General features: G+C 41.0%; 1 protein-coding gene across 1 annotated transcript; it reads left to right on the plus strand.

The window, feature by feature from the left end:
• The first annotated feature begins 4,519 nt into the window (after positions 1-4,519).
• On the plus strand, positions 4,520-8,888 carry RPL34 (ribosomal protein L34). The gene is made up of 5 exons (XM_070433554.1): positions 4,520-4,574; positions 5,561-5,639; positions 5,721-5,820; positions 6,150-6,253; positions 8,766-8,888. Exons 2-5 carry the CDS (start codon positions 5,575-5,577, stop codon positions 8,848-8,850), a joined length of 354 nt encoding a protein of 117 aa, XP_070289655.1. The 5' UTR covers positions 4,520-4,574; positions 5,561-5,574; the 3' UTR covers positions 8,851-8,888.
• Positions 8,889-12,116: the final 3,228 nt, after the last annotated feature.

The raw sequence follows: 12,116 nt of genomic DNA on the forward strand, positions 1-12,116 counted from the left end.
CAGAAGCCAAAATACAAGAGAGTGGTATGTTCTCAAAGTACTGAAAGAAAAAAATAACCACCAACCTTGAATTTTATATTTAGCACATTAGAAGCTGTTGGTGTCCATATCACATTTCTTCAGCCTAATTTTAATTTTGGCTTCATTTGTGGTCAGTTGATTGGTAACCTGAGTTACATCTTCAAAATCCCTTTTGCCATATAACATGATTATGAGAGTATCCCTATAGGACAGAAGTCATGGGGCCATCTTAAAATTTATTGCCTTCTGCCTACCACATATACTCTATCACCCATCAATTCCACTTATAGGTATATATCCAACTAAAATGCGTACATTATCTTCACCAAAATACATGCTTTACAATGTTCATAGCAGCACTATGAGCCAAAACTTGGAAACTACCCAGTATCCCTCAAGAGAATAGTAGTACGTTTGCTCATTGGAAATCTACAGAGCAGTAAGAATAAAAAATAATATAGATGAATCTTACAAACATACGGTTGAGCAAATAAAACCATGTGCAAATAATATTTTTCATTTACATAAAGAAGAAAAATTGACAAAACTTAGCTAAGGGTAAAAGTCAGAATAGTGGTTAGCCTTGGAAAAAGAGAAAGGAACTGGAAGGAGGCATAAAGAGGACATATTTGGAGGGCTGATACAATTGCCTTGATCTAGGTGTGTTCAATCTGTGAAAATTTATTGAGCTATGCATGTATTCCATAAGTGAAATTTTATATCACTGCTTCCAACAAATCTTAGGAAATCCAAAAGAATCTTCACACAAATTGCTAAGAATAATAGAAAAATTTATCAAGATGGCTAAAAGTAAAATTAATATACAATTTTGTTTCTATATACCAGCAACAAAATACTAGAATATTTAATTTTAAGTATAAATAAAAATATATGGTTTAAATACCATTCATGATAGAATCAGAAAATGTCAAGTACCTAGATATTAATCTAACAAAATGCATGCAAATCTCAAAGAAAAATTATAAAGCTTTATTAAGAAGTATTAAAGAAGGCTTATATTCATATTTATAAAAATTTCATATAATAAAAATGTCAATTCTACTCTAAATGATCCATACATACAATGAAAATACAAACAAAACTCAGAATAGCTGACTCTAAAATGTATCTGGAAGAGAAAAAGGTTAAGAATTTCCCTTCTGAAAAGGAAGGAAAGAGTGCATATTTGCCCCTCCAGCATTTAAGATTTGCTAAAGAATTCCGATCGTAGAACTGATAAAGAAAAGACAGTGGAATAGAACAGAGTGCCACAAACAGACCCATACATGTATGAGATTGAGTACATATCAGATTGGCAGGGGAAGGAGAGATTATATAGTGAATGAAGTTGGAAAAAAATAAGGTTATGCAAATGGAAAGAAAGAAAATTTATGTCTAATTCACTCTATACATAAAAATCAACCCTAAATCAGTCAATAACAAGACTTTAAATCATTAGAAAATATAGGTGAATATCTTATAGACCTTAAGAGTAGGAAAGGAATTTTTAAAATGAGATGCAAAAAGCACAACTTAGAAAAGATAAATTTGACCACATTAAAATTAATAACTTTTATGAAAATCCCTTAAATAAATGAATTTTAAACCTCAAAGCTTCCCAGTCCAAGCCAGAAAAAAATGTGAGGTAGGTTCACCTTATTTCAATTTTACAAAAATCTATAAAATATTTAGTAAGTGTACACAGAAATTAATGAACAGAGAACTAAAAGAGAGAAAGGTTAATAAAAACAAGTGAGGTTCTTTGAAATGTTTAATGAGATCACCACATCTCTAGCAAGACAGACCAAGAAAAAATGCAAATACAGATAGAAAGAGAAGAAAAGTCACATTTCAGAACTGGGGTAAGTATAAAAATGGAAAACTGTGATAGTGAGACCACTGTTCTTATCTACTGGAGTAGAACAGAACACAGAAAGATAGGTGAACTAAGTTATAGTGTATTAAGGGCTCCCATCTCCTGTGGTATTCATCTACCCAGCAAAGTCTCTCTAGAAATAGAGAATATAGTGCCCATAAATACACGCTTTTGTTCATTCATTCAAAAACCACATTTGGCCCTGGCCCGTGTGGCTCAGTTGGTTGTGTGGCTCAGTTGGTTGGGCATTGTCCCATGCAGTAAGTTGCTGGTTCAATTCTGGTCAGGGTACATGCCCGGGTTGCAGGCTCAATCACCTGTAGGGGTTGTGTAGGAGGCAGCTGATAGACAGTACACTCTCACATTGATGCTTCTCTCTTCTCTCTGCCTCCCTCTCTAAAAATCAATAAACTATTCTTTAAAAAATAAACAAACAAACAAACAAACAAACAAACAAAAACGCATTTGGCTCTCTAACCCAGCCTCCATCTCAATACCTGGTACAGAGATGAAAGGAATTCCAGAGGACAAAAAGCGGAGGACTGGAAAGGAGGGAAGTAACTCACGACTTGGTCAAGAGAGAAGCAGCTATTTGAGAGTCAGCAAAGGCAAGGATATTGTTATATTGTAAATCAGCGAGCTGATCATAAGACGCCTTAATAAGCCAAATTAATTAGGAGTCTTTACTATGCTGGTGAGCTCAGTGGAGCTCCCTCTCAAAATCTGAGCAAAAAACATGGAGGGAATTTTCCCTTTATATTTTCCCAGTGTCTTTGTCCCCCAAATATGGGGTTTCCAGGACTTTTGCAGGCTTTGCAAAGAGCCCTATGCAGATATTTTGCTGGAGGCTTGTAACCTTGAGCACAGCACAGCTTAGTAGACAATAGCAGACACCTGGCATGGGGGGTGGGTAGCTGGAAGCAGCAGCTTGCAAGGTCAGATAGTTGAACTTATTTTCCCTATCATTAGAGCAAGCATGTTTTACAGAAGCCAATAACAGCAGAATTAATTCACAGAACAAAGGACCTTTTATGTCTAGCAGTTTTTACAAAATAGAGGTTACCATGCTTCAACATAACCAGAGCCCTCCATCTGGTGTGGTGACAAAGATGACAGGGAGGTGAAGCATGATGGCATTAACAGGCTGCACTGGTATCTACCCTCACTCGCTTGCCTGCTTTCCCATCTCCACGGCGGCACTGGAAAACCGGGAAGGGAACGTGAGTGACTACCCGGATGCTCTGTTCAAATCCTCGCTGTGGGTCAGTGCGGCTGGCTCACAGCTGCCTTCCTCGCTGGACGTTGCCATGGAAGGTCTGATGCGGGAGCACAAACGCCTGCTCCCTTGCCCGTCTGGGACAGCTATGAAGAACCATCCTAAATCCAGACCTCCCTGTTGGAAAAGCTGAAGCCTCAGTTGCAACCACATTGTGGGTCCCCTGATCCTCCCTTCCTTAGGGGTGTATATTTTTTAAAGCACTCCCCAGTAAATACCATCGTGCAACTCTGTCTCCAGGGAGCCTATCCAAAAGCTTAAAGGACCTTTTCAGCACGCCTCTTCCATAGAGCCCGGGCAGTGTTCTTCACTTATTTGGAGGCCATGAGCCCCTTTGGACAATACAATGAAAGCTAAACACCTCTTCTCAGCAAAACGCACATAGGCACTTACTGTAAACTTGGACATACCGTTTTAGAGGATATTTTTCTTCCGCTCAACTTCAAGACCCAGTTCAAACTTTACCACCCATATGAAGCCTCTAGCAGTTCTCTGTATATAAGCATAAGACTAGCCACCGTTTATTGAGCACTTCCTTTCTACAAGACGTGTGCCAGGTACTTTGACTTCATGATGCCTTCGGTCATGACATAACTCTGCAAGGTAGTTACTGGTATCTTTTAGAGATCTAAGAACTTGCCCTGAGTAACCCAGTGAATAATCAGCAGATACTGGGTTAAAATTACAATTTGTGAAGCTCGTGCTTTGAATGGCAAGGAAAGAGAAGGGAAAGTTAAAGATTGTAACTCCTGGCCGTTATGCTCAGTGGTTGGGCCCCCATCCTGTGCATGGAAGGGTCCCGGGTTGGATACCCAGGTTGCCGGCTTGATCCCTGTTGAGACAACAGGTGGTGTTTCCCTCTCACATGTTTCTCTCTCCCTCTCTCTTTCTCTCTCTAGAATAAATGAAAAACATATCCTCAGTTGAGGATTAAAAATAAATTAAATTTAAAATAAATAGATAGTAACTCCTCAAAAGTCACCTACTGTCAGAATTGGAATTCGAACCCAGGTCTATGTCCAGAGCTGGCCCTCTTGAAATTCAATGTGTGGCAGCGCCCGTAGGAACGAAAAATGCTAATTTTGAGCCACTTTTGCCCTTCGCAGCTCCTCTGTCGTTCCCATTCGTTTCTGCAGCAATTCCCAAAAGATCTTTGCGAGGCGGTGTCGGGGACAGCTGCAGCGCACCCCCGGCCCACGGAGGCGAGGCACGTGGGTTGCCGTACAACGTGGCGGCGCTCGCATCTCCGCCTACGTAGGGAAGCTGCATAATATCCGTACAACTGGGAGGCACGCTCTCCACCACGCCCCTGGTTGACGTAACTTCCTGTCCTGCGCAGTCGACTTGACCTTTGAACTCGCAAGCGCTTTCCTTTTCCTCTTCCGGGGACGGTGACTTCTGGTATGGTTGCTTTTTCGTTCTCCCTGTAGTTACTCCCTGTACAATCGCCCGCCATCCGGGGAGTTGTGGGATCTGAGTTCTGTCGGGCGCAGTGTTTTGAGCTATCGTGGGGGTAAGGGCCCCGGAGGAAGGCTGGTTGGTGGTGCAAGTCCCCGGCGTTTAGCTCCAGACACCCCTGGATCCGGACCTCTCGTCCGGAGCCGGGAGTGGTTGGAGCTCGCCGCCCGGTACGTGCCGCCTTAAAAGGCGGCGTCTGGAGATAGACGAGGTGCATTCCTGCTGGTTGAGACTCTGGGAAACAGCGGAGCATCTTCGTGTCCTACGCCGGCATTTTAACACCGCTCCTGCTGCGTTCTCGGGCTTTGGGAGGGCGGACGACCGGCCTGTCGTCGTTTCAGAATATTTCCTTTCCCAAGGCCTGTAGCAGGGAAGAGAAAAACGTGTTTATAGGGAGTTTTCTGCGGTGGTTTCGGAGGTGCAAACGCGAGCAGCGGCTGATGAGAGGAGACACTCGCATTGGCCCTCCGTGTCGGTGTGGGTGTCTGACAGTCCGGTTCAGAGTGATGTCAGAGAGGAGCGCGGAGCGAGAACTGCAGGCGGTTCTCAGATAACAGTGTGGCCGCGGGAATTTGGGGTAAAAAAATGAGGTTGATTCAAGCCTTGCTTATGCTTTCCTGTTCACTGGGAAATTAAGTCGCTCATGTACGTGTCTGTGTCAGCGACTTGCTTATAAAACCAGAATTGGTGGTGAACGGCACCCAGCTTGCCCGGGGGTTGCTTTCGGGCAGGACACTGAACCTGGGCATCTATGTGCCGGGCCAGTATGAGTAGCTTTTTAAAACGGGCCCCTTTCCATAAGGCACCTTGCTTACGGGTGCTGCTATGTATATGAGTAAATACGGATGGTGTGTAAAGTATGTGATGCCGTTCTGTTTTTTCACGGTGTGAATTATTCCTGCGATGCAGTTTTATTCTATTCTCCTTAGTCTAGGTATTCACCATGGTCCAGCGTTTGACATACCGGCGGAGGCTGTCCTACAACACAGCCTCCAACAAAACCAGGCTGTAAGTATTCCTACAATTTAAATACACGCTGTCATTTCCTCGGCTCAGTGCTGAGCCGCCCGCTGTTCTCTCCCTTTCTAGGTCCCGGACCCCTGGTAATAGGATTGTTTACCTTTATACCAAGAAGGTTGGGAAGGCACCCAAGTCTGCGTGTGGCGTGTGCCCAGGCCGACTTCGCGGAGTAAGTGAGCCTTTTGTTACGAGTGAGTTCACAGGTGGAGGTTTTGAGCGTTAATTTCTTAAGTTAGGGGAACAGGTGGAGGAGAGGACACCACCAGGAGTGGTGAGAATTTCTGAACATCCGTCACCCACACCTGTCCAGAATGTAGATTTTCTTTTAAAGCCAATGACTGATACACTGAAATGCCATTCACTTATATAAGCCAGTACACCATTTCCCGGTGTAACCTAGTTTAATGTTCGCACTTACAACCTATTAAAAAAAAATCGAGCACAATTTCTGTTCCTGTAAAAGCATCATCAAGTAACCTCAACATTTCCTTGATGCAGGTTCGTGCTGTGAGACCTAAAGTTCTAATGAGGTTGTCTAAGACGAAAAAACACGTCAGCAGAGCCTACGGTGGATCCATGTGTGCTAAATGTGTCCGCGACAGGTAAAGACGACTCTTACATCACATGGGCTTTCTTAAACACGCGTGTGCCTCTGTCGATCACACTGCATGCTGATCATCACTAGGAGACTGGTGGAAAAAATAACTTATTTAAACGAAAGTTGCCTACTTTAGGATCCTTCCTAGACTAAGGATCATTGGGGCTGTACAAAATTATAAATGACTTAGTTCAAAAGGATTCTTCAGGATTTGGGGCCATCTTTATGCTAGATGTAGGAATTAAAATGACCTTGGTTTTGTAGGAGAGGAAGGTAAGAAACTATTTCGACATTAAGATAGATGGAGAGCAGAAAGTGTTGTTTCTCTCAAATCAATAATATGTCCTTGGGTGAGGACTTTTTAAAAAATAGGAACAAAATAAATGTATATCCTTCTGGTGTGGCTGGTGCAGAGAATAGTGAGAGGTGGTAGACAAGAAAAGCCACAGATCAGGAAAGACAGTTTTTAGCTTGATCCTTTAAGGGGGGTTTGAGGAGGGCAGGGAAGCCTTTGGTGTGCTAGAAACTAATACTGCAGCAGGATGGATAACGAAATAGTCAGCAAGAGGTGGACGCTTGGAACAGTTTCTCTATGTGAAGGCTAATGAAATGACACCTCATTCAGACCGGAAGGCTGGGTGGGGGAGGGTTTTAGGTAGAGGGCTAGGTCTTCCGGGTGTGAAAGTGGCATAGACAGGAGTGGATGCAGTGGAGTTTATGATGGTAACTTTTGCGCAGCATTTTTATGATAAAGACTGTTGCTAGTTCATCAGGGAAGTGTTTGTTACCATCTTTTTGTGAAGAAACCAAGACTTACTGCTTAGGTTCACATAGCTGATAGGAGGAAACACCAGCATTTATTCCAGGTTTTATTGAGACCCTTACTCTTAAAACCCCAGTGACTGTATTAACATTAAATTGTCTCCAAAGACTTAAGTGGTAGAGGTGATGGGTTTTTACAAGTGAAGAAGTTGGTTCAGAAGAGTAGTTTGCCTCCAGTTTATTCAGATCGTTCTGTAAAGCGATATGGTCCAATTTCTAAACCAAATCCTAACACCAAACCTTGCAAGTTCATTTTGCCTTCTAGGAGTTAGTTTGTAAGGGGATGGTAAGGCACAGTATAGGGATACAAAAACATGATAAATATAACTTGTGAAATGCAGGAGAACTTAACTCTGAAGTTTAGAGGAGAAATTACTTTAAAGTGACTGGCAATCTGAGAATAGTATTTAAAGTGGAACCTGATTGATGAGTAAGTTGGACAAGGGATTGAAAGGGCATTGTAGGCAAGGAACAAACATAGTTTTTATCTGGTGAACTGAGGGTGGGAAATGAATGAGATGAAATTGGAAAGGCACATTGGAGACAAAGAGGTTATACATTTTAAGCAAGAAGAATTTGGCTTTTTTGCCAGACATACTCACATGGGGACGTTTATTAAAAATACAATTTTTCAGGCCGTAGCTCCTGGAGGTTTGGGTGGGAATCTAGTGCAGCCTTTAGATTAGCATCAGCCGTGACACTGAAGGAGTGAGTCCTGAGTTAGAGTGGCATCAACTGTATTTCTGTGATGTGATTACATCAGAAATCCCAGGGTTTTAAGTCCGGGCTAGTAGGTAACCAGAGGTTCCACTAGAGAATACTGGTGGGACACATTTCTGTGGGAAGTAAGTGAGGTAGCTTGGATTTAACAAATGATGTAGTACCTGCTGTTTGCCACCTTCTATACACTAAAAGTAGCAGTTGACAAAAATGTACTTTATCTGGCCCTACCTGGTTTGGCTCAGTGCATAGAGCGTCTGCCTTCAGACTGAAGGGTCCCAGGTTCGATTCTGGTCAAGGGTACATGCCTGGGTTGTGGGTTTGATTCCCAGTGGGGGGCGTGCAGGAAGCAGCCGATCAATTCAATCAAATAGAGGTTCTAAGTACAGAAATTGCAAGTCCTTCCAAATTTAAGCTTTATAAAAACCATGAAATAGGTATGAAATTATTCCCGAGCCTTACAAGAAGGAAACTTGTCCAAGATCACACAGCTAGTAAATGGTAGAGTTGGCTCCGGTCAGGCTCTAGTCAAGAACCTTTGCTCTTGATAAAGGATCTCTTGCTAATATCTTTTACCCCTCATTTTGGTTCCTAGCACATTACTCCTTTCTGTGTTTTCACTAAAAATTTTCAATAATGTGGTTAAGACATTCTAAGACGCTTTACAAATCAAGTAATGTCATTAGTCCTGGTTAAATGAAAGCTACCATAGTGGGCGGAGAGCCGGCTCCTATGGGTGTGATTTTACAGTTTACTGTGACTCCAAAGAGGAGGGTGGTACTACTGTGGGAAGGAGACCTTAGGCCAAAGGGTATGTCCATATAATGTCAGCTTTTAATTTGTACTTGTGGGTTTTATTTTCTTCCTTGAGTATCTTCCCTCATAGCTTTAAATCTTTGCAGGTACTTTTCTTGCCTTTGTTAAATCAATGTTATTTGGGTTTAACTATATTCATTTAACATCTTCCTTTGTAGGATCAAGCGTGCTTTCCTTATTGAGGAGCAGAAAATCGTTGTGAAAGTGTTGAAGGCACAAGCACAGAGTCAGAAAGCTAAATAAATTTTAAAATGAAGCTTTTTTGAGTAACTAAAACAAAAGTCTCATTCTGTTATTTATCTTGTAATTTGTTAATATACAGGTTTTGTTTCTGTGTGTTATCTGGGGACCCTCTGATACCTAGATTTCTATTTTTTCTAAATGACAGTAGTGGGAGGTTAATGGTCGCTAGAATTTTCTTAATGCTAACTCGAGGCGACAAGGCCTTTTGAGAAGAGTAGCCCTTATATCTGAATGCTTCTTTGAAGACCGCTTGGATCATTTTCATAGTAGCTCCTTCATCAGAATTCATAGAGCAGAAACCAGTGTTTAAAGTTATTTGGAATGGAACCATTCTTACATCATTAAACCCTCTTATTTCTTAGTTTACTTTCAAACGGGTCTATTTTGGAGAACTGGAAACTATCAGCAAAAATGAGCAGAGTTTAAAACTTTTAATGTCATGGGTCTAGTAAAATTCAAATTCAGATTTATGTTGGATTTATAATCCAGATCAGAACATTAAAATAATAGACCCTAGTATACAGATTTGTTCCTATGGAAAGTAATACAAGAACACTCATGTGCCACAACCTACTTTTGCCTCACCCTGTATTTCTTCAACTGTAATACTGTTTCAAACAACTCTAATGCAAAACTGTAGATTGTAATAGTTCATTCTTACAGTGCTGAGACTACCAGACATCCATTCAAGTATAAACTTTGAATTGTCCTCTGAGACCATTTTTCAAGTCATGCCAAGCTTCCAATCAATCCTAGGCTACTTGCACAAGCCAAGAAATTAGGAATTCTGTACATTTTGACCCTTTTCCTCTAGACATTGCAGTTACTGGCCTTATGTCTTGTGTAGAGAAACATTTCCTTTTTATAATAGTGTCCTTAAAAAATACATATTTTTACTGATTGCGGAGTGGGAGGGAGAGATAAAAACATCAACAATGAGAATCATCAACTGCCTCCTGCATGGCCCCCATTGGGGATTGAGCCCACAACCCTGGCATGTGCCCTGATGAGTCAGGGCCTGGTCAAAGGTCAGCCCTGAGCCACACCAGCTGGCCAGTGCCCTTTTCTAAAGGAAAAAGGTAGAAATCTGGCCTTGAACTGTGTGCCAGCTAATTTCTTTGGTAGACACGATTTTTAATCAGCATTTTGCAGAATAGAGTAAGTTGGCTAGGCTGTCATTTGAACTCAGTTAATTTCTTTTTAACAATACTTGATAGCATCTCCATAGTGATACCTAACATTTGCCCTGTGCCTGACACTTCAAAGCACTTACCTTCATTTAGTCTTCCCAACAACCCTGTCACCTTTATTATCCCCATCTTATAAATGAGGGCACTGAGGCGCACAAGTTGTGTAATACTATCCATTAGAATTGCACTTGTACTAGTATTTAGGGAGTTTAGATTTAATGGACTCCCAAAAAATAATTTAGCACGAGATGATAGCTGAGGTCCCTATTAACATCATCTCAGATGTCAGATTCAAATTTTCCCCAAATGTCTTCCAATTGAATTGTTAAGCAGCCAGAACAATACAGTTATTTTGGGTAATGTTTAATCACAATATAGACATTTTTAATAGGGATATAATTGAAAAGCATTGGATTCTGAAGTAGAGTAACATCTCATTTCTCCTGACTGATGCTGATAGATATGCGTGGACCTGTTTTGTGATCATCTATGGTGGTGGTATAAGAATCTAAAAGTGGATACTTTATAATTGAAAAAATAATTTTTTTCCTGGAAAATAAAATAAAAATGAATACTTTCAAAATACAAAACAATGCCTTAAAAATTTAAATTCAGTTACTTGTTTTGTAAACTAATTTTCTCTAGGCTTAAGATGTCATTTTTAAGTAATAGCTGTGGAGGAAAAGCCTCCATTATCATGTCAGGGCTCTTATGACAGAAAGTTCTGTAGAGCAACTTGACTGAACACAGGCTGTAATGTGAGGACTATCAAGTTTCAACAAAATAAGTGGGTTAACTTAGAAATTCAAGAAAACTAAAGCATTGAAGTCACATACTTTTCAAAGAATTCTTCGTGTGTTAAATGGTTTAACCTTTTCCAAGTTTGAAATGTTCTCACTTTTCTTATAAAACATGTTTGTAGATAATTTGGAAAGTAGGAAAATTAGAATGAAAAAAATCCTCTTTAATTTCAGTATGCAGATAATTATTTTTAAGTCAAAATTGGAAGCATACTTCATATATAAACTTGGAACCCTTTCTCCACCCTTAACCCCTGTAAACATGTTTCTTTTGAAAAATTATAACCGAGTATGTCATCAAATCTGTGTACCATAATTTAAATAGTCCCTTTCTTTTGAATAATTGGGTTATTTTTTTTATTGATTTCAGAGAGGGAGAGAAAGCTAGAACATCAGTGATGAGAGAGAACCATTGATTGGCTGCCTCCTGCATGCCCCACAGGGGATCAAGCCCACAAACCATGACCTGGTTATAGGTCGATGCTCAACCACTGAGGCACGCCAGCTGGGCTGAATTATTTCTAATTTTTCTCCATTGGAACACTTGTGAGCATTCTTATATATCTATTTCATTTGTGCTGATTTTTTAAAAATTCATAAGCTCATAATAAAGTACAGTACTTCAATAGTCAAGTTAAATTATTGGGGTTAAAATTATGTTTCCTAAGTGCCTTAGTCTGCTGTAACATTACTGTAGACTGGGTGGCTTTAACGAGTTTATTTCTCTGTTCTGAAGACCAGGAAGTCCAAGAGCAGGGTGCTTGCTGGTAGATTCAGTTCTTGGTAAGTGCCCCCTTCTTAGTTTGCAGAGAGCTGCTTTCTTGTATCCTCACATGATGGAGAGCAGCAGAGAATGAAGTAAGTTCTCTCTCTTTTTTTGGTGAATCCTCACCTGAGATTATTTTTTCCATTGATTTTTTTAGAGAGTGGAAGAGAGAGACACATCTATTGGTTGCCTCCCACAAGCGCCCCCAGCCAGAGCTGGGGATCAAACCTGCAACCCACATCATGCCCTTGACCAGGATCAAACCCCAGACCCTTCAGTCCGTGGGCTGACCCTCTAACCACTGAGCAAACTAGCCAGGCTGAAAAGCAAGCTCTCTTGTCTCTGCTCTTACAAGGGCACCAAAACCATGATGAGGGTTCCAACCTCATGACTTACTTCCCAAAGGCCAACCCCTTCCTAATACATTGGGGATTAAGGTTCCAATATGTGAATTTTGGAGAAACACAAACATAACAAACACTGCCAGGATTCATGTCCATAACACTAAGG

The sequence above is a fragment of the Myotis yumanensis genome, unplaced genomic scaffold (assembly GCF_028538775.1).
Source record: "Myotis yumanensis isolate MYYU_CA2020_CCGP unplaced genomic scaffold, mMyoYum1.0.hap1 SCAF_1, whole genome shotgun sequence".
In the NCBI taxonomy this organism is placed as follows: domain Eukaryota; kingdom Metazoa; phylum Chordata; class Mammalia; order Chiroptera; family Vespertilionidae; genus Myotis; species Myotis yumanensis.

Bases quoted from the DNA above. Each gene is read 5' to 3' on its own strand.
- RPL34 (XM_070433554.1), top strand. From the start codon at position 5,575: ATGGTCCAGCGTTTGACATACCGGCGGAGGCTGTCCTACAACACAGCC. The intron at 5,821-6,149 runs GTAAGTGAGCCT...TCCTTGATGCAG, and splicing joins GCCCAGGCCGACTTCGCGGA to GTTCGTGCTGTGAGACCTAA. The intron at 6,254-8,765 runs GTAAAGACGACT...CTTCCTTTGTAG, and splicing joins GCTAAATGTGTCCGCGACAG to GATCAAGCGTGCTTTCCTTA.